Raw genomic sequence first — 24,065 nt, 5'->3', positions numbered from 1 at the left:
TGTTTGCCTTGCGGATGCAGAGTGTGGTGTAAATGTCCGTAATGGCGGGATGAGAGACCCTGATGATCTCAACTGACCTCACTATCCTCTGCAGGGTTTTGCGATCCGAGATGGTGCAATTTCTGAACCAGGCAGTAATGCAGCCACTCAGGATGCTCTCAATACAACCCCTGCAGAATATGATGAGGATGGGGGTTGGGAGATGGACTTTCCTCAGCCTTCGCAGAAAGTAGAGATGCTGCTGGGCTTTCTTTGCTGTGGAGCTGAGTTGAGGGACCAGGTGAGATTATCTGCCAGGTGAACACCAAGAAATTTGGTGTTCTTAACAATCTCTACCGAAGAGCCGTCAATATTCAGCGGGGAGTGGTTGCTCCGTGCCCTCCTGAAGTCAACAGCCATCTCTTTTGTTTTGTTCACATTCAGAGACAGGTTGTTGGCTCTGCACCAGTCTGTTAGCCACTGCACCTCCTCTGCGTAAGCTGACTCATCGTTCTTGCTGATGACACCAACTGTGGTTGTGTCATCTGCGAACTTGATGATGTGGTTCGAGCTGTGTGTTGCAGCACAGTCGTGGGTCAGCAGAGTGAACAGCAGTGGACTGAGCACACAGCCCTGGGGGGCCCCTGTGCTCAGTGTGATGGTGTTGGAGATGCTGCTCCCGATCCGGACTGACTGAGATCTCCCAGTCAGGAAGTCTAGGATCCAGTTGCAGAGGGAGGTGTTCAGGCCCAGCAGGCTCAGCTTTCCGATCAGTTTCTGAGGAATGATTGTGTTGAATGCTGAACAGAAGTCTATGAACAGCATCCAAACGTATGTGTCTTTTGGCCAGGTGGAGGGTGATGGCAATGGCGTCGTCTGTTAAACGGTTGGGACAGTACGAAAACTGCAGGGGGTCCAGTGAGGGGGCAGCAGGGTCTTGATTTGCCTCATGATGAGCCTCCCGAAACATTTCATAATGACGGATGTGAGTGCAATGGGACAGTAGTCATTTAGGCAGGACACTGAAGACTTCTTCAGCATGGGAACGATGGTGGCAGCCTTGAAGCACGTTGGAATGGTGGCACTACTCAGGGAGATGTTGAAGATGTCAGTGAGAACATCTGCTAGCTGGTCTGCACATCCTCTAAGCACTCTACCAGGAATATTGCCTAGTCCAGCAGCCTTCTGTGGGTTGACCCTGTACAGGGTTCTTCTCATGTCAGCACCTGTGTCATTTGGAGGAGGGGTGGACTTCCTCGCCGCCATGTTATTTTCTGCCTCAAAACGAGCATAGAAGTTATTCAGAACATCTGAGAGGGAGGCATCACCCGCACAGTCAGGTGATGTTGTCCTGTAGGTGATGTCCTGAGTGCCCTTCCACATGCGCCACATGTCGCTGCTGTCCTGGAAGTGGCTGTGGATTCGCTGGACGTGTGCATGCTTTGCCCCTCTGATGGCTCGGGGCAGTTTGGTCCTCACTGTTGTTAGGGCTGTCTTGTCGCCTGCTCTGAAAGCGGAGTCACTGGTCCTCAGCAGTGCACGCACCTCCGCGGTCATCCATGACTTCTGGTTAGCACGTGTAGTGATGGTCTTGGACACAGTGATGTCATCAATGCACTTGCTGATGTAGCTGGTCACTGATGCTGTGTACTCCTCTAAGTTGATAGAGTCGCCATCGGTTGCAGCCTCGCTGAACATGTGCCAGTCAGTGTGCTCAAAGCAGTCTTGAAGAGCAGCGATGGCTCCGGCTGGCCAGGTTTTCACCTGCTTCTGGAGTGTCTGACGAGCGGTCTGTATTCTGGGATTAGCATAACAGATGTGGTCTGAGTAACTGAGGTGGGGGCGGGGCTCCGCCGGGTACACATTGGGGATGTTTGTGTAAACCACGTTCAATGCATTCTCCCCCCTCGTTGTGAAGTCCACATACTGATAGAATTTGGGGAGCACTGACTTAAGGTTCGCATGGTTAAGATCTCCGGTGATGATAATCAATCCAACAGGGTGTGCGTTCTGCAGTTCACTAATAGCCCCGTACAGTTCACAGAGCACCTCCTTAGCATTAGCACTGGGGGGGAATGTAGACACTGACTATGAGGGCAGTGGTGAATTCATGTAGTAAATAAAATGGTCTGCATCGAACAGTCACAAACTCCACTGGTGATGAGCAGTGTCTGGAAACCAGCACAGAGTTCTTACACCATTCTGTATTGATGTAAACACACAAGCCACCACCGTGAGTCTTACTGGAAAGAGCTGCATCCCTGTCCGCTCGAAACAAGGCGAGCCCGTCCAGCTGAACAGCCGCGTCTGGGATTGCATCAGTGAGCCACATACATACAGCAGACTCTGTACTCCCACTGAGTATTTCGTTGGAGTCGGATGTAGTCCAATTTATTGACCAGGGAGCGGACACTGGAAAGCAGAATGGACGGGAGAGCCGGCTGGCTAGAGTTTGCTTTTTGCCTGGCACGGAACCCTGCCTGCTTGTCTCGCTTCTGCTTCCTCGCACATCGCTTACAACGTCCCCACCTCCGGCCACCAGCATCAGGCGACTCCGAGGACTGTAGGCCCGATCTTGCTGAGTGGATCGTAATTTAACCAGCAGATCTTCATGAAGGTTTGGTTTTGGGCAATCTCATAGTTAGCTCCTTTACTTTGAGTAAGATTAAAATCAAAGATGAGAGCAGAAAATGAACGGGTGTTCAGCGCCATCATGCTATGCACCCCGGTTTAGGGGCAGTTGTTGCCCTGCAGCCGTCAGGTTCCTGAATGGCTCTGCAGCTATGGACTCTTTCAGGGACTCTGCAGTTCATGTTCTACATGGTTTTATTTACTAACCCCCCCCCACTTCTATGACTTGATCAAGGCATTTCAGCATTGAACTGACTGCAACCACACTCACTCAGTGCTGAACTGGCTCTGTGGCTATGATGGCCCTTAGCCACTGGGCTCCTGGACTGACATCACTCGCCTCAGTGCTGAACTGGCTCTGTGGCTGTGGAGTCACTTTCAGAGTTAATGTTCTGTGTGTTATTTGTTTAGTCTTTTATTTTTTGCATGATTTTTTCTTTTGTCACACATTGGGTGTTTAATCTTTATTGTGTGGGCCTTTTTAATGATTTCTTGTTGCATTTATTTGTTTTGTGGCTACCTGCAAGAAGACAATTCTCAATGTTGTATACAGTATACATACTTTGATAATAAATGTACATTGAACTGTTTCCATGAAACTTCAGCTAACTGAGGCAGCTGCTTTATTGGGCCACAATATATTGGTCCCAATGTGTCCCAATTAACCAAAATCCACTGTATATCACTAGAAGGATACAGAGAAATGAGCATACAGGTGTCCCCCGTTTTTCGAATGTTCACTTTACGTCAACTCGCTGTTGCAAAAGACTTACATTAGTTACCTGTTTTTGCTAACAGAAGATGATTTCACTGTTACAAAAGAAGGCAACGTGTGAAAAAAGGCAGCACGCTCAGAGCAGACTAGTTCCTCCCCCGGAACTGCATTCTAGCTGGCATTGCTTAAACACGTGCCTGTGAGCATCTGTGCTTTATGTCGATTTTGTTTTTGTGCATCTATTAACAAGATGAGTTCTAAGGTATCGGAAAAACCTAAAAGAGTGTTGTAAGGGTGTTACATTTAGCATAAAGCTAGACATAATAAAGCGTTTCGATCATGGTGAACAAAGTAAGGATATAGTGAGTTTGGCTAAGGGTTTTTGGAAGTTGACGAAGATGATGTTGAAGAGGTTTTGGCATCCCATGACCAAGAACTGAGCGATGAAGAGCTGATGAAGAGGGAAGGATAACAATTGAAGCTGAACCCAGTAGTGAACGGCCTGAAAGTGAAGACATCCAGGAAGCAATTGCGTGAGATTTTCGCTGCGATTAATAGACCTTGGAAAATGATTCTGGAGAACTAGTAATGGGGGAACAAAAAATGGCAGGCAAACTGAATAAGTATTTTGCATCAGTCTTCACTCATGGAAGACTCTAGCATAGAGGTTCCCAATATATGGTCCATGGACCACTCGGTTACTAGTAGGGGGTCCGTGAGATGGAAAATGGTTGGGAACCCCTGCTCTAGCAGAAGACCAGAAATGCAAGGGTGTCGGGGCTGAAGTGAGTGTTGTTGCTATTACAAATGAAAAGGTGCTTGGGAAGCGGAAAAATCTGAAGTTAGGGAAGTGGCCTGTACCAGATGGCCTATACCCCAGGGTTCTGAAAGAAGTAGCCAAAGAGATTGTAAAGGCATTAATAATGATCTTTCAAGCATCACTAGATTCTGGGATGGTTCCAGAGGACTGAAAATTGCAAATGTCACTCCATTCTTAAGATAGGAGGGAGGCAGAAGAAAGGAAATGATAGGCCAGTTAGCCTGATTTTTATGGTTGGAAAGATCAGAAAAAACTTCTTAACATCCTGACTTTTTGTGTGAGGAAGAACATTTTACTTTGTTGGATATCTGATAAGGCCCCTGGACTTTTTGGTTGGCGTAAATTAATCATGGAATACATTCCTTTGGACTTTTTGACATGAATGGTCCACTCAAAAACAAATAGTTTTCATAAAACATGGCAACCTTTTCTGCAGTATGTAGATGTAAACCTGTCTGCTATACTAATAAGGGCTTTTGTATTGGATGTTGGATGGAAGTGTTCTGATAGCTGATATTTGTGAGGGGAAGAAATGTAATTGTATCTGGAAATTGAAAGTTTTGTTATGCTGAGCAAAAAAAAAATCAAATTTTAAAAAAAGGATGAGGTTTCACAGTCCTAGAAGGCATGTGATAAATAGGCCGAATCAGCATGGTTTTCTAAGTGTGAAATCTTGTCTGATAAATCTGTTGGAATTCTTTGTGGAAATAACATGCAGTATAGACAAAGGAAAGTCAATGGATGTTGCCTATTTGGATTTTCAGAATGTCTTTGACAAGGTGCTGCACATGAGGTTTCTGAATAAGGTAAGAACCCACGGTATTACAGGAAAGAGACTAGTATGGATAGAAGATTGGCCGACAAAGCAGGAGGCAGAGTGGGGGGGGAGGGGGTCTTTTCTCATTGGCTGTCAGTGATTAGTGGTGTGCCACAGGGATTGATGGTAAGGAATGCATTCATTTCAGGAGGGCTAGAATACAAAAGCAGGGATGTAAATCTGAGGCTTTATTGTTGTTCGTCCTTCGGAGTCGAAGACGACCACTTCTTCTGTCCAGTGGAGGGTTTGTGACTGTGGGTCCGGAGGTGACTGGTGAGGCCAATCCGGGCCCTGAAAGCTCGCCCACATGTGGGACACATGAGGGTAGGTGCTGCAGTGGAAGTGGAGGTAGTTCAAGCCTTGCGCACAACGCGTTTCCTCTGAGCCTCTGCGGTGCGTCTGATTTATAATGAAATAGTCAGATCACACTTGGAGTATTGAGTGGAGTTTTGGGCCCCTTATCTAAGAAAGGAAATGCTGGCAGTGGAGAGGGTCCAGAGGAGATTCCCGAGAATGATGCCTGGAATGGAAGTGTTAACATGAGCATGTAATGGCTCTGGGCCTGTACTTGCTGGTATTTAGTTGAATGAGTGTGGATCTCATTGAAACCTATTGAATATTGAAAGGCCTAGATAGAGTGGTTGTGGGTGGAGTCTAGGACCAGAGGGGATAATCTCAGAATGGGGGATATCCACTCAGAACAGAGATGAGGAGAATTTCTTTAGCCGGGTAATGAATCTATGGAATTTATTGCCACAGGCAACTGCTGGCCAAGTCATTCGGTATATTTAAGGCAGAGGTTGTTAGATTCTTGATTAGTGCATCATTGGTTACTGGGAGAAAGCAGGAGAATGGGTTGAGAGGAAAACAAATCAGCCATTATGGAATGGCAGTGATGGGCTGAATAACCTAATTCTGCTGCTATATCTTATGGTCTTTTGACCTATTACTTGAGCAGAAAGATCAATAACTAGGGGACATCAAGTTAATTTAGTTAATAGGAAGTGCTGAGGGAAATTGAGTTGGGGAGGGGTGGGGATCACCCAAAAGTAGTGGGGATTGGAACTCTGCAGCTGAAAGAGTGCTGAAGGCAGAATCCTACATATATTTTTTATCTGGATGAGCCCCAGTAATGTCATCAGAAGTTGGGACATGGGTGTAACAAAAATAATTGTTCAACAGCACAGGCACAGCTGATTGAGAGCTATTTTGTGTGTTGTACATTTCTATGAATCAACTACTTATGGGATGAAGATGTCATTTGAAGATAGTTCAAGTAGAGTTTTGAATTGCCAAAATTTCAAAACTAATTCCTTACCTACCTTTACTCTGGAATTTGCTCTTGTTCATTTCTAAAGCTAGTGTTGAAAGAGCCCAAAAACACGAAACTACATCTTCTAGTTATTGATAGCATCTTTATATTTCAATGCATTAAAGTTTCTCAATCATTAGTTTCTATACTAGACATCTCCAATACCAAGTTATTACTGGACAAACCTGCTGGTGCAGCCTGTGCACTGGGTAAGTTTGTACATGCCTGGAATGTCATTTTATTAGATTTGTACAAACCCCATTTCCAGAAAAGTTGGGATATTTTCCAAAATGCAATAAAAACAAAAATCTGTGATATGTTAATTCATGTGAACCTTTATTTAACTGACAAAAGTACAAAGAAAAGATTTTCAATAGTTTTACTGACCAACTTAATTGTATTTTGTAAATATACACAAATTTAGAATTTGATGGCAGCAACACACTCAACAAAAGTTGGGACAGAGTTAAAATAAGATTGAAAAGTGCACAAAATATTCAAGTAACACCGGCTTGGAAGACTCCACATTAAGCAAGCTAATTGGTAGCAGGTGAGGTTTCATGACTGGGTATAAAAGTAGCATCCATCAAAGGCTCAGTCTTTGCAAGCAAGGACGGGTCGTGGCTCACCCCTTTGTGCCAAAATTCAATAGACAATAGACAGTAGGTGCAGGAGTAGGCCTTTCGGCCCTCCTAGCCAGCACCGCCATTCACTGTGTTCATGGCTGATCATACACAATCAGTACCCCGTTCCTGCCCTCTCCCCATATCCCTTGACATATCTATAAGAGTTCTATCTAACTCTCTCTTGAATGCATCCAGAGACTTGGCCTCCACTGCCTTCTGGGGCAGAGCATCCACATATCCACCACACTCTGGGTGAAAAAGTTTTTCCGCATCTCTGTTCTAAATGGCCTACCCCTTATTCTTAAACTGTGGCCTCAAGTTCTGGACTCACCCATCAGCCGCAACATGCTTCCTGCCTCCAGTGTGTCCAATCCTTTAATAATCTTATATGTTTCAATCAGATCCCCTCTCATCCTTCTAAATTCCAGTGTATACAAGCCCTGTTACTCCAATCTTTTAACATATGACAGTCCCGCCATTCCGGGAATTCACCTTGTGAACCTACGCTGCACTCCCTCAAAAGCAAGAATGTCCTTCCTCAAATTTGGAAACCAAAACTGCACACAATACTCCAGGTGTGGTCTCACCAGGGCCCTGTACAGCTGCAGAAGGACCTCTTTACTCCTATAGTCAATTCCTCTTGTTATAAAAGCCAGCATGCCAATAGCTTTCTTCACTGCCCGCTGTATCTGCATGCTTGCCTTCATTGATGTACAAGAATCGTGAGAGAATTGTTAGTCAGTTCAAAGGGAACATTTCCCAAAAAAAGATTGCAGAGAATTTAGGTTTTTATAACATCTATAGTACATAATATTGTGAAAAGATTCAGAGAATTCAGAGACATCTCAGTGCGTAAAGGGCAAGGTCGGAAACCACTTGAATGCGCGTGATCTTCGAGCCCTCAGGCGGCACTGCCTAAGAAACCGTCATGCTACTGTGACAATTATAGCCACCTGGTCTCAGGAGTACTTCGGAAAACCATTGTCACTTAACACAATCCGTCACTGCATCCAGAAATGCAACTTGAAACTGTATTACGCAAGGAGGAAGCCATACATCAACTCTATGCAGAAACGCCGGCGAGTTCTCTGGGCTCGAGCTCATCTCAGATGGACCGAAAGACTGTGAAACTGTTTGCTGTGGTCAGATGAGTCCACATTTCGGCTAGTTTTCAGGAAAAAACGGGCGTCGAGTTCTCCGTGCCAAAGCTGAAAACGACCATCCTGATTGTTATCAGCGAAAGGTGCAAAAGCCAGCACCTGTGATGGTATGGGGGTGCATCAGTGCCCACGACATGGGTGAGTTGCATGTATGTGAAGGTACCATTGACTCTGAGACATATATTAGGATTTTAGAGAGACATATGTTGCCATCAAGGCGACGTCTCTTCCCAGAACGTCCATGCTTATTTCAGCAGGACAATGCCAGACCACATTCTGCAAGGGCTACAACAGCCTGGCTTTGTAGACACAGAGTGTGTGTGTTTGATTGGCCTGCTGCCAGTCCAGACCTATCTCCTATTGAAAATGTATGGTGCATCATGAAGAGGAGAATCAGACAACGGAGACCACGGACTGTTGAGCTGCTGAAGTCTTATATCAAGCAAGAATGGACAAAATTTCCAATTGCAAATCTACTACAATTATTGTCCTCGGTTCCAAAACGATTAAAAAGTGTTATTAAAAGGAAAGGTGATGTAACACAATGGTAAACATGCCTCTGTCCCAACGTTTGTTGAGTGTCTTGCAGCCATCAAATTCTAAATTTGTGTATATTTACAAAATACAATTAAGTTGGTCAGTAAAACTATTGAAAATCTTTTCTTTGTACTTTTGTCAGTTAAATAAAGGTTCACGTGAATTAACATATCACAGATTTTTTTTTGCATTTTGGAAAATATCCCAACTTTTCTGGAAATGGGGTTTGTAGAAACAGTGCAAACTGATACTTGTCTGGCCATTTGTGAACTTGGTATTCCAGTAAGATGCTATTTGTCCATTCCCCCCACCCTCCCCCACCTCAGTTGTCTTCCTCCTCCCTGGTAGGTGCTGACCTCTTGTAGTTAAATGAAGTTTGTTATAAAGACCTTTTTTTAAACTAATGTACTTTTCTGGAAAGAGATATCCTGCCCTAAAAGCTCTAGCCTACATGTGTCTCTCGCATTGAGCTCATGGGAAACAGGGTGGGCAATAATCCAGTGACACCTGATAACTGAAGAGAGCAAATTTGTTGGGAGTTTTTAAATGTTAATGGATTAATTGCATATAGTTCTTGCACCCGCAAGTGTCCTGATAAAGGGTCTCGCCTAAAATGTTGACTGTTTATTCCTCTATAGATACTACCTGACCTGCTGAGTTCTTTCAGCATTTTGTGTGTGTGTGTTAGTTTCTCTGGGTTTCCAGCATCTATTTCTTGTGTCCACAATAACTCATATTTGATCACTAGGTAGTGTTCAGAGATGACCCTTCCTCAACCAAAATTTGACTTCCTTATCTTTAAAGCTAGATGTATTTTGAGGAACTGAAGTCATCTACTCCAGTACAAAATATAGTTGTTGACATTATGAAATGCTATTGTGCCCACTCTTTATTGAAGGCACATTTGATTCGACCAAGTTTTATTTCCTATTAGTACTGAAAATACATCTTTTCTAATGCAGTCCTCTGTGAACTGTCCATGCAACTAAATCCAGTAAACCAGTCCAAGTAAAATGGATTCTGAAGATTCCAGTGGTTGTAGTTCATCTCGGTAGCCCCAGCATCTCTAGTTGTCCAAGTCATTGTGGCCGATGAGGCTAGTATTTGATTTCGAAACTCCACAGTGGAGCAGGTGTGTAGTTTTCCAGTTGATGTGTTCCTTGCACGATGTACAGCCAGCTTCTGTGCACTTGCAGTGGATGGGCTCAACACCTAGCCAAATGCTGCTGCTCCATTTTGAGCATACATCGGCCAGAGATTTCCACAAGTCAGTTGGATATTACTCTTTTTCAAGAGAGCTTGATGCAATCATTTCCTCTGTAATTTGGCAATGGAGCATAGAATAGTGTCTGTTTTGGGAGTCAGGTACTTGGCATGTAGATCATATGGCCTGCCATTAAAGCAAAATGAGTGTAATTTCTTCAAGGTTGGCCTGGGAAAGGCTTTTTAATGTTTGTTAATTTATCTTACCAGTAGATTTTGATGCTTTTGCTGAAACATATTATGGTATTTCTGCAGTTCTGTGAAGTGCCTGCTGTAGACAGACAATGTCTTGGGGTTGTAAAGGAGGCTATAGATTACAGCTCTCCATTGTAAACAACGAGTTCAAGTCTGGTTTCTAGTCTTAATCGTCATCCCTTTTTTGGATGGCTGTGAGCGGAAAGAATATCGGTTAACTTTTCTTGGTGTTTGGATCTATATACTCAATATCCCAACATCTTATTGTAAGATGTAGTGTACTCACTGAACATGTCTGGTTGAAATAGTGCATTTAACAACTACATATTTCATTTTTTAGTTGAATTTAATGTAACTGGTACATAATATTTGACTAATTTTACAAGCTGTCTGATCTTAAATGAGTTTACTACCAGAGATATTAGGGAAGGCTCAGCTGAGGTTATTTAACAAAGTGCTTGGTGGAATAAGACTCGCCAGTTTGTTGGAGTTTGAAAGATCTGTTTAGAGCTTACCCTTACAGAAGATATAAAACTAATGTTGAAGTTGTAAAATGATAAGACTTAATTATATTTTGGTATGTTGTAAAATATAATTATCTACATACCAATATGATTTTGCACTACTATGGCCTAAGATGCAATAGGCAAGCACTGTTATAAAAGAGCCACTGTAGTCAAAATATTAATATTTGTATGGTTTTATTGTTAAGAATCTCTAAAAGTAATACATAGACTACAGATATATGTATATATTTGTATACTCTTGTTTTTAAATGTTAATAGAAGTCTATTACTGATGACTATATTTGAATATATCTGTTCTCTATCAAGCAATTAACAGAATGTTGTATTTGAATTAAAGGGAGTTGAAGATGCATTTTACACACTGGTACGAGAGATTCGGCAATACAGAATGATAAAACTCAACAGTCAAGATGATAGAAACCAAGGTTGCTTGGGGTTAAAATGCATCATTATGTAATTAGGTAGGTATTATTTTTGTGTGTGTGTTTTTTTTTAAACTTAGTTCTATTCAGCCAGGACGATGGAATATAATCCATGCTCAGAAAATCTGTTTCTATGCCTGCAACCAAGTGGCAGGTTTATCTTTAGTTGAATATGGGTCATTTGTATATTAGCAAACTAAATTGACTTAGATGAACTACCCTTCAATTCACATCAGTTACATGTTTATAGCATGCACTTCAGGAACAGCTTGAATTCTGTGAAGACAAGTAAATATTTTCTTTTATATGCAATTCTAACACTGCCTGATCATTTTTGTGATGTGACATAAGAACAGAAGACACCAGACTATTAAGCAGGTTAATCTACATCACAAGCTTTTGATGTCTCTTAACTCACTGATATTTCATTGTAACTGGAACACGTTCAAGGAAAACAATTCTTTTAGCACACATTATGAAATGAAAAAGGAAGGGAAAGAGAAAAAAAAGTACTTGTATAAATTCAGAGACATGAATCTCCTCACTAGCCATATTACATATCCTTCTTGATATCATTTCCTCATTTTCTCTTAAGTGGTAAGTAATACAGCATGGAAATAGGCCCTTTGGCCCCCGTGGTCCGTTGCAACCACAGCATCCTCTCTTCTGGTCCTGGTTCACATTTGGCCCAAAGCCCTACCCTTCATTTACCTATCCAAATGCCTCTTAAATTTTGTAATTTACCCTCTTGACCACTTCATCTGGTTACAGATTCCAAGTACTCATTACCCTCTGAGATACCTCTCAGGTCTCTCTTAAATCTCTCCTCTTGTATCACTATCCTATAGCTCTGGAATCCTCAAATCTGGTAAAAGACTACAACGATGCATCTTATCTGTAACCCTCATGATTTTATAAACCTCTATGAGGCCATCAGTTATGTTCCTACACTACAAAGAATAAAGATTCTGTGTAGCCAACCTCTCCCTATGACTCCAGCCCTCTAGTCCAGGCAGCATCCTTATAATTCTCTTCTGCACCCTCTCCAAGTTTTCCATTCTTTCCTGATTGGTATTCTGTTTCAATTCTGTTATTATCTTGATAAATCTTTTGTATTTTCTCCAATATTTCTACATCCCTTTTAACTCAGAATCAGGTTTAATATCAGAATCAGGTTTATTCTTTGTTCTTTATTATCACCGGCATGTGTGTGAAATTTGTTAACTTAGCAGCAGTTCAATGCAATACATGATAATATAGAAGAAAAAAGAAATAATAATAAATAAATTATAGTATATGTATATTGAATAGATTAAAAATCATGCTAAAACAGACATAATGTATATTAAAAAAGTAAGGTAGTGTTCAAGGGAATCAGATGATAGTGGGGAAGAAGCTGTTACTGAATCGCTGAGTGTGTGCCTTCAGGTTTCTGTGCCTCCTACCTGATGGTAACAGTGAGAAAAGGACATGCATCACTAGCATATGTTTTGTAGTATTTTGGACATAATAAAAGCTATGATTGCAATTAGTATGTATAAAAAGTTAAATCCAATTAAATAAGTAATGCAAAAAGAAAAGTGGGTATTACTGAGGTAGTGTTCATGGGAACATTGTCCATTCAGAAATCTGATGGTGGAGGGGAACAAGCTGTTCCTGAAATGTTGAGTTTCTTTTCTGTGAACCCCATGGTTTCCTCAGCTACGTAAGTCTAGGGAAGACACTCTCTGGTCCAGCCAAACTCGTGAGATTGAGATTGCTGTCCCACCCCAAACCCTGGTGTGCGAGGATGCTGTGTAATTTGCGACCCTGTTTTAAATCAGTGCCACGAAATAACACAGCGCACTGCATACCATTAAAAGAATTATATTTATGAATCCTAAGAGTTAATAAAGGAAAACAAATTTCCCATTGTAATTGAGCAGTCAAGTGTGCTCAAGTTGGAGCTCATCTTGAACTTCTTAGTCACTCATGTGCTCTGCCCTTGGTCTGCATGAAAGCTCACACCACCTTCCGAACATCGCTGCAATCCATCTTGAACAAACAGGTCTCCCACTGGGTCATATCCTATAACCAGTTCTCGCCAGTGTCTTCTCCCTTCAACTCCTGCCGAACCAAAACCCAAGACAATCCTCAGTGTCCCTCCCCGCAGTTCCGACATCCTAGTTGGACAGCACGTATTCCTCATCATCCCTTATCTTCAACATTAACCCAAACAGGCTGAAAGCAGAACAGACTGCTCTTACAGAACTGCTAAATGAAATAGGTACAGCATAACAGTAAAGATGTTAACCAGGGCATTGCACATTCTTGATGATATTAATGAGAAGAGGGCTGGCCCTGGGTGATGCGGGCTCTTAATGATGGATGGTACTGTTATGAGGCATTGCCTTTTGAAGGTGTCCAGGATGCTGGGGAGGCTGGTGGCCATTTTAGAGTTGTCCAGATTTACAGTTTCTGCAGTTTTTTCTGATCCTATGCAGTGACCCCTCCATATCAGAATACTCTCCAGGTTACATCTGTAGAAATCGGTGCATCTTTGACATACCAATTCTTCTCAAACTCCTAATGAAATATAGCCACTATCATGCCTCCTTTGTAATTTCATCAATAAGTTGGGCCTAGGATAGATTTTCAGAGATGTTGTCACCCAGGAACTTGAAACTGTTCACCTTTCCACTCTGATCTCTTGATGAGGACTGGTGTGTGTTCCCTCGACTTTCCTTTTCTGAAGTCTACAATCAATTCTTTGGTCTTACCTACCGTTAAATGCAAGGTTGTTGCTGCAACACCACTCAACCAGCTGAACTATCTTGCTTTGTACACCATCTGAAATTCTGTCATTAATAGTTGTGTTGTTGGCAAGTCGTTGTGTGTGGATGGTGTTCGAGCTGTGCCTGGCCATACAATCGTGGGTGTAGAGTGAGTTGAGCAGTGGGCTAAGCACACATCCTTCAGGTGTGCCAGTACTGCTTAGTTCTAGAGGAGTTCAAGGTAAATTGGTAAAATATCTTCCAGAATGCATGTATCTATTACCTCAAAGCCTTCAGCCTGTTAATGCACTTGTTTTACAAGTAATATATCAACCCTTTTCTCCTTACCTAAATGCATCACAGCTGTGTTGTTGTCCTTTTCTTCTAGTTCATTAATATATTTATTTTGCAGCTTCTCTATTAGAATTATAAACCCATAAGTTGCAATTCACATTTTTACTTTGTACTTCCAATTTCTTTTCCAGAACTATTTAAATGTGGTTCCAACGCTGGGACATATTTCCCACTTTTTTGATCCATTCTCTCTTGTTTCATAGTTTACTATTCATTCTAATATTTGTCACCATTTGTACTCATGTTTTCACCTTGGTCGTGTGTCTATTGAGAAATTTTTAAGGCGTTTTGAAAATTCTTTCATCCTTAATACTTCTTGGTACAAGGTCAGTCATTCCATGACTGATACCTGATCTCACTTTTTAGGTACTTTTCTATAGTATCTTTGTTTGCTGGCACAGACACACAATTCCTTACACCACCAGAAACTGTGTTTTCTTTGTGCCACTAGACAGGGTTGGTGGTGATGATGGTTTCCCTCCACATTGTAATACCAGTTGGTTGGTAGGATAATTGGCCTCGACTAATCATCTCTCGTGTAGATGAGTAGTAAATTTTGGGAGTCAATGGGATTTAAAATGGGAATAGTGTGTGATTAGCATAAATGGGTGCTGAAGATGACATTGAGTAAGAGTTATGAGATTGTTGTCTTCCTGTCAACAGCATTAAAACTAGTTTTGTTCTTTTATTTGATTTGTTCTCTCTCTGTTTAAATCTAGAAATCAAATTTGCCTTAAAATCTATTCACAGTGACCACTTTTTAGTTCACTAAAGCTACAATATCTGGTATAGAGTACACCAAATGGATTATAATGTGAATTGAAATCTTTTCATTGTGCCTGGCTGTTCCAATTTGAAAATGAGCCCAAGCTTATTTGAGTTTTAGTTGAATTTTCAATGAGTCCACTTGTTTTGAATATGTTTATTTTTTCATTCCTTTTGTACAAGAGGATTGGGGTGATTTTTGGTCACTGCTAAAGAATAGCCCTGGTAATCCTTAAAAAGGTTAAAGGAAATCAAACTCGGATTGCTGACCTCTGATTCACAGCATCTTCAAGTGGCAGCGTTCTGTGGGTCTGCCAGCAAAAATGTAGAGATTTAATGTTTTAAGGAAATGAAGGCGTGAAATATCCACTGGAGTTGCAGAATGTCTGAACTGTATTTCAGAATGTCTCATTATAATATCAGGTTGCAGAATGTGTGACTGTTCTAACAATTGTTTTTGTTTCTCCTGTAGGTTATTGGATGCCTTCTATGTGATCTGTAAAATATACAAACCGGGGCAAAAATGGAAAAAAAAAGACCAACATTCTTTGGTGTAAAATTCCTGACCCCACCTGACCCTTTATATATATCTATATATATATATATATATATATAAAAGAACTGTTGTGATGTACAATAGATTTACTAGGTACAGGTGCACTGTTTGCTCATTCTCTTTCTGTGCATTACACTAAATGTACCGGAATTAATTTTATAGTACACTAACAAAGTCATATTGCAGGTGTGTTATCAGACTGTGGTACAGACTAGTCTGAGTGCAAACTGATTTTTTTAATATAAAGTGCCTGTTTACTGTAACAAATATTTTAGCTGTTTTGAACCCCTGTGCTTACTAGGACTACCTACTTTTGTCAAACAGATTCCAGATGTATAAACAAATTTTCATTCAGTTTGTTTGACCTGCAAGTTTGGAATACCATCAGTGTGATGAGATCTGTATTCATAATTCATATGAGTATGAGCACCAAGTATTAAAAGGGACACTCAAGGTAGTAAAGCATTGCAGCTGTGATACCAGCAAATGCAATCCTGTTAAATTGTAGCCACAATTACCTATTATAGCAGATGAATCGATTTGACTATTTTAACCTGTGCAAGAAAGTCACAAAGTGGTTGTACCACACTTGGTATGAGGAGTGTATTCTTTATATTTAACTGCCTCCATTGCTAAATTATTGTAGCCCTGATGAAGACTAGGTTGTGTGTCCACCATCCTGCTTCAAGAACTAGATACAATGTTTCTGCAGAATTGCTTTCTTCTTAACTTCTCTGCAATGTCCCTGCTTAATCATAGAATATCTTGCCTTAGCAAGACTGGCATGCATTAAAATAGAAGATTCAGTAGTGCCCTCAGTCAGTTATCATGGTTCTAAATTTATGTTGTCAAAAGTACAAAAAAAATTTGTTTTCTTTTGGAATAATTTTATGACTGTGGTAATCTTGAGCTGTCTGTGATTCAAATCAGATTTGTTGTGAAGGGTCAACCCTTTCCAGTTTTAACACTCACTTTCACTGCAAGGTACTTGGCTGAAGTTGCTTATGGGCATTAATAGGCAAGGAAGGAGGGCCATGTGTGCTTTATTTTCCTCCTTGTCGCACTATATTAAGGAATGTTCATCAATTGTTTCAGCAAAGATAAGCAACATTATTGGCAGACTGTTTGGGGATGTGGTTCAATGACAGTTGTAAGGTGGGTGGAAATGTAGAACAAATTTGCTAGAAACACTAGCCAGTCACTACTTATTTCTAAGCAGTAAATAACTTTTTTATATAAGAATAATTCAATCCTTGGGCTTTTCTTTGTGTGTGTGTGTAGTGGGGGAGGGAGAGGGAATCTTTAACATGGTTTAGATCTAAATTTTTCCTAAGTTCTGCTTTGTGGCCATAAAAGTAATACCTTAAATGTTTATTGGTGGGAACACTGTTTCTTTGAAAACACAGCTTTAGTACTTGGAATTTTTTTTAAGATATTTCAGTGTAACTTGGATATTTGATGTAATCAAATGCCACATTACTAATTCAAAAACTGAACAATTCTGCAATATTTCCAAGAATAAGGCATGTTTGAATCAGGAAATCACTTGTTTGTTAACAACGATGTGCAATATCAAATAGCAGAGATGCACGCTGTCTGATATCTTGTTCATAATGTTCTGCCATACTCGGCTCTGCACAGGCATTGCAGGTTTTTCACAGTTCCCGCCTTAATAATAATTTCATTTTAGACTAAATTTAATATTCGTTATATTGTGATCTTTAGTTTACAGCAGGTATTGCTTTGTTTTATAGGCTACTGTCTACTGCCTGTATGAGTTCATTTATCATGACCTCTAGGTCAGGAGGGCCGGTAGTGTTTATTGTTCAGCTTGTGGCCTGTAGAGGCACCTGTACCTGGTAGGAAAGGGACAGAAGTAGGCCATTCAACTCTTGTTTGTTATTCAGTTTTTTGGGGGTAAATAATATCAAGTTAAACATGTTTTTCAATGTGACATATTCTGATAACCACTGTTAGTCTTTCACCTGAAAAAGACTTAATCTGATTTTGCAATGAACATTATTGCCTAATCACATTTCGAGCTCTGACAATATTTCTTTAATTATAATACCCCGAGTCTTAATATAGGCTTAAAAAGATGTTTGATTTACTAGCAGTCCTAGCTGTTTTTGTCTCTTCTAGTTGATATATTTTCCATCTATTTACAGTTTAGAAGTGACAGCTTGTTCAGATACATCTTGACAGTATTTAGTCTCTTTCTCTGCCATGTGCTACGTACTGTTCCAGGATATTCAGTAACTGTGGTCTTCTGTTGAACAGACTGGGGCAAATGGTTTTCATGTTCTTATTCTGAGTAATCATACGGGTGATAATTTGAAAATACCAGTTTCATGTTAAAGTTTGGAACTGGAAGCTTTGACCACTAGATCTATAGCTAATGTCAAAATCATTGTATTATTGATTGACTTAACACAATCGTTTATCCATTAGGGAAAGAACATAAGTAGGCATAGACAGTTCACCTTGCCATTCAAATGAGATCAGGGTTATTTTAGCAACTAATTCCATAGGGCCACCAATACCTCAAAGCCATCATTAACTTATTTTTAAGTGTGGCTAAATTTTTTATTAAGACCATTGAAGCAGAAGTTGCAGGCTAGTTTTGTTTATTATTATTCCCAGTTGATGTTACAGGTGGGCTCGTTTAACATTAGCAGAATCAAGACATCAAAATAGTGAAAACTGAATAATCTGCTCAGAACCTCCCATACAAATACAAAAATTCAAAAATAAAAGCAGAAAGTGCTTTAAGCACTCAGGAGGTCAGGCAGCCTCTGTGGAAAGAGAAACTGACTTGATATTTCAGGTAATCAGATCAAACCTTAACAAATGTTCTGTGTTCCATAAAATGCTGTGTCATGTAGCCTCTGGAAGCTAGCAAATCAGACATTAGTTTTTTTTAAACTGCATCGGTTTACTTGAAAACAATTTTGAATTTTTCTGTTTGTAACCTTTGTGGTATTGTATGCGGTTGTGATTGTATTTAATGTTGACATGTGTTTCCAATTATGTTCAGTGATCCAAGTTGATCTCTTGAGCCTGATGACCTTTTCTGATGTAATTAAACTATTAGCATACATATAATGGCAAGGGTTGTGTTTAGCATGTATCAAAACATATGCTGTTATTTCGGACAGACTGACAACCATTGACTTCAATGGTGTTGAGATTCTGAGAGGCAGCATTTTTTTTTGCTTCAGTTTGCAGGAGCTGAGACTGAACATCCTTTGCAGATGAAGCTGATGTTTTCTGCCAATAATGTTGTCACATCTCCTTAAATCTTTTTTGTACTCTGAAATTCATAACAAATTTTCTATATGTAAAAATATTAAATTTAATCAAAGTATAATTGAAAAGTTGTAAGTTTTTCCTTGCTCTATATTCCCTATTATATTGTATAGGAAGTCATTGTACAGTCTGCAGAGAGACACTATTTTCTCAATTGTTTATTTGTAATCTTCTCCATCCTGGGCTTGAGTTTAATATATTTTGATAAAATAGAGATGCTTGCATTGACAAGTTTGTTACTACTTTGCTACATTCATTCAATCATGTTTGGTGTTGAATTGTCCACCATTCTAAAATCTCTTCTTAAAAAAAAAAGATGCTGTCTCTCTCTAGCTTGTGCATAATAGAAATGCTTTTCTTGGTTCTTCTGAGCATGTCCCAGAAACTTAGTTTGTATTGGTATTTTCTTGGTTGAAGGCATATATTTCTGTGATGCCTTGCTCCAAGTGAGCATGTTCAGTATTTTTAAGAGATTTGGATAAATATTGATTCACTGATGAAAACATACTGTAACATAGTGTTTCTCTTGTTTTTACACTAAACTTTTGCTTATTTGGAAATGCTCAAAGTGCACATTATAGCTTTAAATCATAATTTGAATTACAGCTCTCCAAGGTGACTGCAGTGTGAGGAACTATGCAGTATGCATAGCAATTCTGAAGGAATGTATTCTGTAAATTTAACAGCATGTTTTCAAATCCATTCAGAAACGTACTAAACAAAGTTGGTACTAGGAACCTGATGCAATGCTATATTCATGATTATTGAGCAATGTTTGGATACTACTTAGCAAGTTAATAAAGCTCACTCCCATTGTTAAACCTTTAAACAAACCTTGCACTAATAGCTTTCCTCCGATCGCCAATAACCTGTGTAAGTAACATAAATAATGGTGGATATTCCATCACATGGGCAGAATGGAACTCTTTAAAATTAGAGATAGAATAAAGCATCAGCTTTTTTAAGACCCAATAAATTATCAAAAACTCTGAATATCAGTTTCCAGTGAAGAAATGCCATTAAGATTTGGATTACTGGAATTGAGCACATTATTGATCCAGATTTTATTATTAATTTGCTTAATTCTTCTTGTACTTTTGAAAGCTCTGCCTAGATGAGGATCTTTTAAGTGTTTTTGAGATTCTTCACCATTCTCTGCTTCTGCGCCTCTCAAAATTACATTTAATAATGATATAAAAAATAAATGTTTCTAATCTTTTTATTTTGTGCACTCAGGGTTTTCAGATTTAACAATATTCTGAGTGATGAAAGGAAATAATTGTGTGTATCCTTTAACAATGTAAATACTATATCCTTTTACTTTTTAATAACTCGTGTGTGTCTTGTACTGGTTTGCAAAATGTGAAAATGGCTGGCTGAAAGTACATTTTATGCATGTTACAACTAACTGCTTTTTTCCCCCAGTGTTGGCCTTTTCTGTAAATAAAATTATTTTAAAACAGAAATGTTCTGTACATGAAAGAAATTTGTGACCTCTGGGACAAAGGAACAAACAAACACTGGTGATCCTCTTTCTCCACGGTCTTATGTTTCTCCTGAATGCAGGAACATTCGCCATGAGCCATTTTGTGTATTCAATGCAGTGAAACAATAAAATGACTTTTTTCTCTGTAGTTGGTAGTCTGTACTTCTATATCAGTTTGTTCATTTACTTAAATATATAGTATTGTGCAAGTCTTTGACACGTGTAAAAAAAAAAAATCCTGTAAAGGGAAGATGCTTTTAAAAATGAAATGAGCAGTTTCTAAATATCAATAAATTTACTACAAAGAACTGTAAAATGTAAAAAAACTAAATCAAATCGATAATTGGTGTGGCTACCCTTTGGCTTTAAAACTGCATCAATTCTCTTGGGTACACTATCATGCAGTTTTGTAAGAAAATTGGCTGGTAGATTGTTCCAAGCATCTTGGAGAACTTGACACAGCTCTTCTGCAGACTTTGGCTGTCTCTCCAGGTAATCCCAGACAGCCTCAATGATGTTGAGATCAGGACTCTATGGATGACATTCCATGTGGAAAGCATATATCAAAATCTAGGGTGCCTAAGACTTTTGTACAGTATTGTACTAGATAAATACCTTACTGTTTATTTTTATAATCTTCTAATATGTTGTATAAATCAATCATCATGCTCTACGCTGGTTATAAGATAGCCTAAGCATTGCAACTTTATCAGAGTGAAGTTTTGAATTTGGTCAGCAAGGTCCAGTACTTACTGGCAGGCACAATAACAGAAATGTAGAATTGCTGCTCACAACAGCAGCAACTGGGGTTCAGTCTGATTTCCAATGCTGACCATGTAGTTCTCCCCATGACTGCATAAATTTCCTTTGTTCGCTCGAATTTTTTGTTATATCCCAAAAATATGAGGATTGGTGTTTTATTTGACTGCTATAAACTTCACCTAGTCCTGCTGAAGTGTTTCGGTCCAAAATGTCAACTGTACTTTTTTCCACAGATGCTGACTGACAAAGCACCTTTTTCCTGCGTTGTATAGCTCGACAACTTCCCTTAGAATAGAAAGTGTTAGATGCACAGTTACAGCACATTTGTTCTTTAAAGTCTGCTGTAGACTTAAAAGTAAAATTTTTATGTAATTAAAGAACAATTTTTGTGCAATTCTGGCTATAAAGTGAAATCCAGGTGCCTGAAAATACAGTATAAAACATGATTTGATAGAGATAGCACAGCAGGTTATCTATTATGGGAATTGATGAACAGTGGGTTCCCTAGCAACCATACATTGTGGTTTCATCTTGGATTTTGATTGAAAATTAGTTTATCTCAGTGGGTTGGGGAAGAGAGAGTGACCATTTAGATTAGGTGGCAAACCTGGAAGTGGACAGTAAGGGCTGATTTACCCAATTTCCCTCGGGATCAATAAAGTATGTCTGATTTATAGGCCGTAGGTGTCACGTACCCTACGTAGTAGGGTGACGTGGCGCCACAGAAGGCTACAACTGTGATTGGTCCGCTTGGTAGATCATATTTCCGGTTGCTTCTCCGCCATGTTTGTAGGCTGTGCATACAGTGATATGAAATAGATGAGATTACTTAGGAAATATAAAGAATTAAGAAGAAAACGATTGATCTGGAAAGCAGGATGAATTTACACATACTGGGTCTGTCTGAAAACACGGAAACTGATTAGCCATTAAAGTTTTTTATGAACATACTATTCTCACTCTTTAGCTCCTCTGATGATAAAGCTCACCAAAGCCTTCAGCTGAGATGAAACCTCGCCCTGTGATCTTATGTTTGCATTACTTTACAACTAAAGAAGCAATCCTCTGTGATGCGAGGAAGTGGGGGAAGCCAATTTATAACGGGATTCATATAGTTGAAGATTTTACCCCAGAGCTCAATGCTGAATATCGGGAAGTGATGGCTGAACTTTATAAGAATAACTGTCGTCCCTCTTTGCACTATCCGGTTTGTCTGAGAATTTTTCCACCCAATGGTCGCCCAAAATGGATTGACTCCCCAGAAGAGGGTTGGAAATTTATAAAGGAGTTCAAGCCCGTGTTGCAAGCAACTTGAATAGTTAATCCTTAGCTGGGAATCGTTGGTAAGGGAGTCTGTAGCTAGATCGATGAAAGTGTGGTCCATGTTTTATGTGTATCCAGATATTGACTTGGCTGGTTTATTGTTTTTTTTTTAATCCTTTTTTTTTCCCCTTTGGGTTTCATTTTTTCTCCTTTCTATCTTGTTTTGTCTTTTGTTTTTCAGCCTGTCCTTTTTCATTTTTCTTTTCTTAATAAAAATATTTAGAACTGTTGTTTGCTTCAATACTCAATATAGTTTTGGATTTAATATACATATATTTACTTATTTTTTCCTTGACTTGTGTCTAGCACTAGTCGTAACATATTGGTTGGATTTATCTTTTTGAACATACGATTAACTTATTTTAAATGAATCTAAGATGCCCGTTGTTAGGTTTTAACCTCTGTTAGACATATCAAAATATTTGAAATTGTTTATTACTTCATGTATTTTTTGTTTTGACTTTAGTGGTGTTAACGTATAATTTTGTGGTGTAGCATGCTGTCCACCTATTGGACGGTTTCGGGTCTGGGGGAGGGGTGGGGTTTAGGAGTTTTTCGACTGAGCAGTCCTGAGAGGTTTTCTTGTCAATCATGTTGAATTTTTTTTCTCTCTCTGATCGAGTCCATGCTTTGTTCTCCTGTGGGTTTGGCCTGCGACTGCGCAATAACTTACTTTACAAAATCTTAGAGCCTAAATATGGATGTTAATAAAATTAATATAAGATCTTGGAATCTGAACGGCATGAACCAACCTATCAGGCAGAGAAAGATCTTTAAGAAATGAAAACACTTCAAGCTGATATTTTTGCGCAGGAGACTCATCCATAGGGAGGAAGAAATTTTTTTTTAATTTTAGAGGGGTTCTCAATTTTACTCTTCATCAGTGTGGTGAACTACATATACCTGTTTGGAGGCACTGCTCCTCCCTCAGTCTCCAGGATGTTGTGTGGTGAACGCTTGCTGCTTGTGCTTTCTTCCAGCCAATAAAAGCCTACCTTAACTCACGTCTCCGAGAGTTATTGATGGTGCATCAATCAGTAACTAAAATTAGAGGGTATCTATTTCTATTAATTCTAAAGTCTCATATATTTTAATACTGTTACTGATTCAATTGGAAGATATTTAATTGTTATTGGGTTGTTATGTGGTCAGAAGGTGGCTCTGGTGTGTGTTTATGCACCTAATATAGATAGCCTGAATTTTTTAAGAAGTTACTTTCTGCACTGCCGAATTTAAATGAATACAAGTTGATTATGGGTGGTGACTTTAACTGCTGTCTTAATCCTTCGATTGATAGGTCATTAACTAATCTGTTGCTTCCTAATAAGGCTGCGACCTGTATTAATTTTTTTATTAGAATATGGTTTGGTTGATAGCTGGAGATTTATGCATCCTTACGATAGGGATTTTTCTTGTTTTCACATGTATAATCATAAATACTCAAGAATTGATTATTTTTTGCTGGACACACGATTGGTGCCCTATGTTGCCAACTGTGGATATGATGTCATCATGCTGTCAGATCATGGGCCCACAAAACTAACATTGAAGTTCCCTGACAATATACTGAATGCATCCCAGTGGAGATTTAATGCTACATTGCTGGAGGATTCAGCTTTTATAAGTTTTATTAAAGAGCAAATCCTAAGAAATCTATTCCTTCTATGCTATCTATATTTTCTGAATTCAGTAGTTTTTCTGGGTATAAATTAAATTTACACAAAAGTGAGTTATTTCCTATGAATAATCACTT

The 24,065-nt window shown here is 39.5% G+C and overlaps 1 protein-coding gene across 2 annotated transcripts in view; it reads left to right on the top strand.

Annotated features, from left to right (window-relative positions):
* The window catches only part of LOC132395761 (GTPase NRas), a 63,641-nt gene extending 43,266 nt beyond the window's left edge, over positions 1-20,375 (top strand). For both annotated transcript variants that reach the window (XM_059972756.1, XM_059972755.1), the window contains exons 5-6: positions 10,920-11,043; positions 15,349-20,375. In XM_059972756.1, coding sequence (XP_059828739.1) covers positions 10,920-11,039 — 120 coding nt within the window. In that variant the 3' untranslated portion in view covers positions 11,040-11,043; positions 15,349-20,375. The remainder of the gene's footprint in view (positions 1-10,919; positions 11,044-15,348) is intronic.
* Positions 20,376-24,065: the final 3,690 nt, after the last annotated feature.

Source organism: Hypanus sabinus, chromosome 6 (genome assembly GCF_030144855.1).
Source record: "Hypanus sabinus isolate sHypSab1 chromosome 6, sHypSab1.hap1, whole genome shotgun sequence".
Taxonomy (NCBI): Eukaryota; Metazoa; Chordata; class Chondrichthyes; order Myliobatiformes; family Dasyatidae; genus Hypanus; species Hypanus sabinus.
This window is presented reverse-complemented; position numbering and strand designations above follow the sequence as displayed.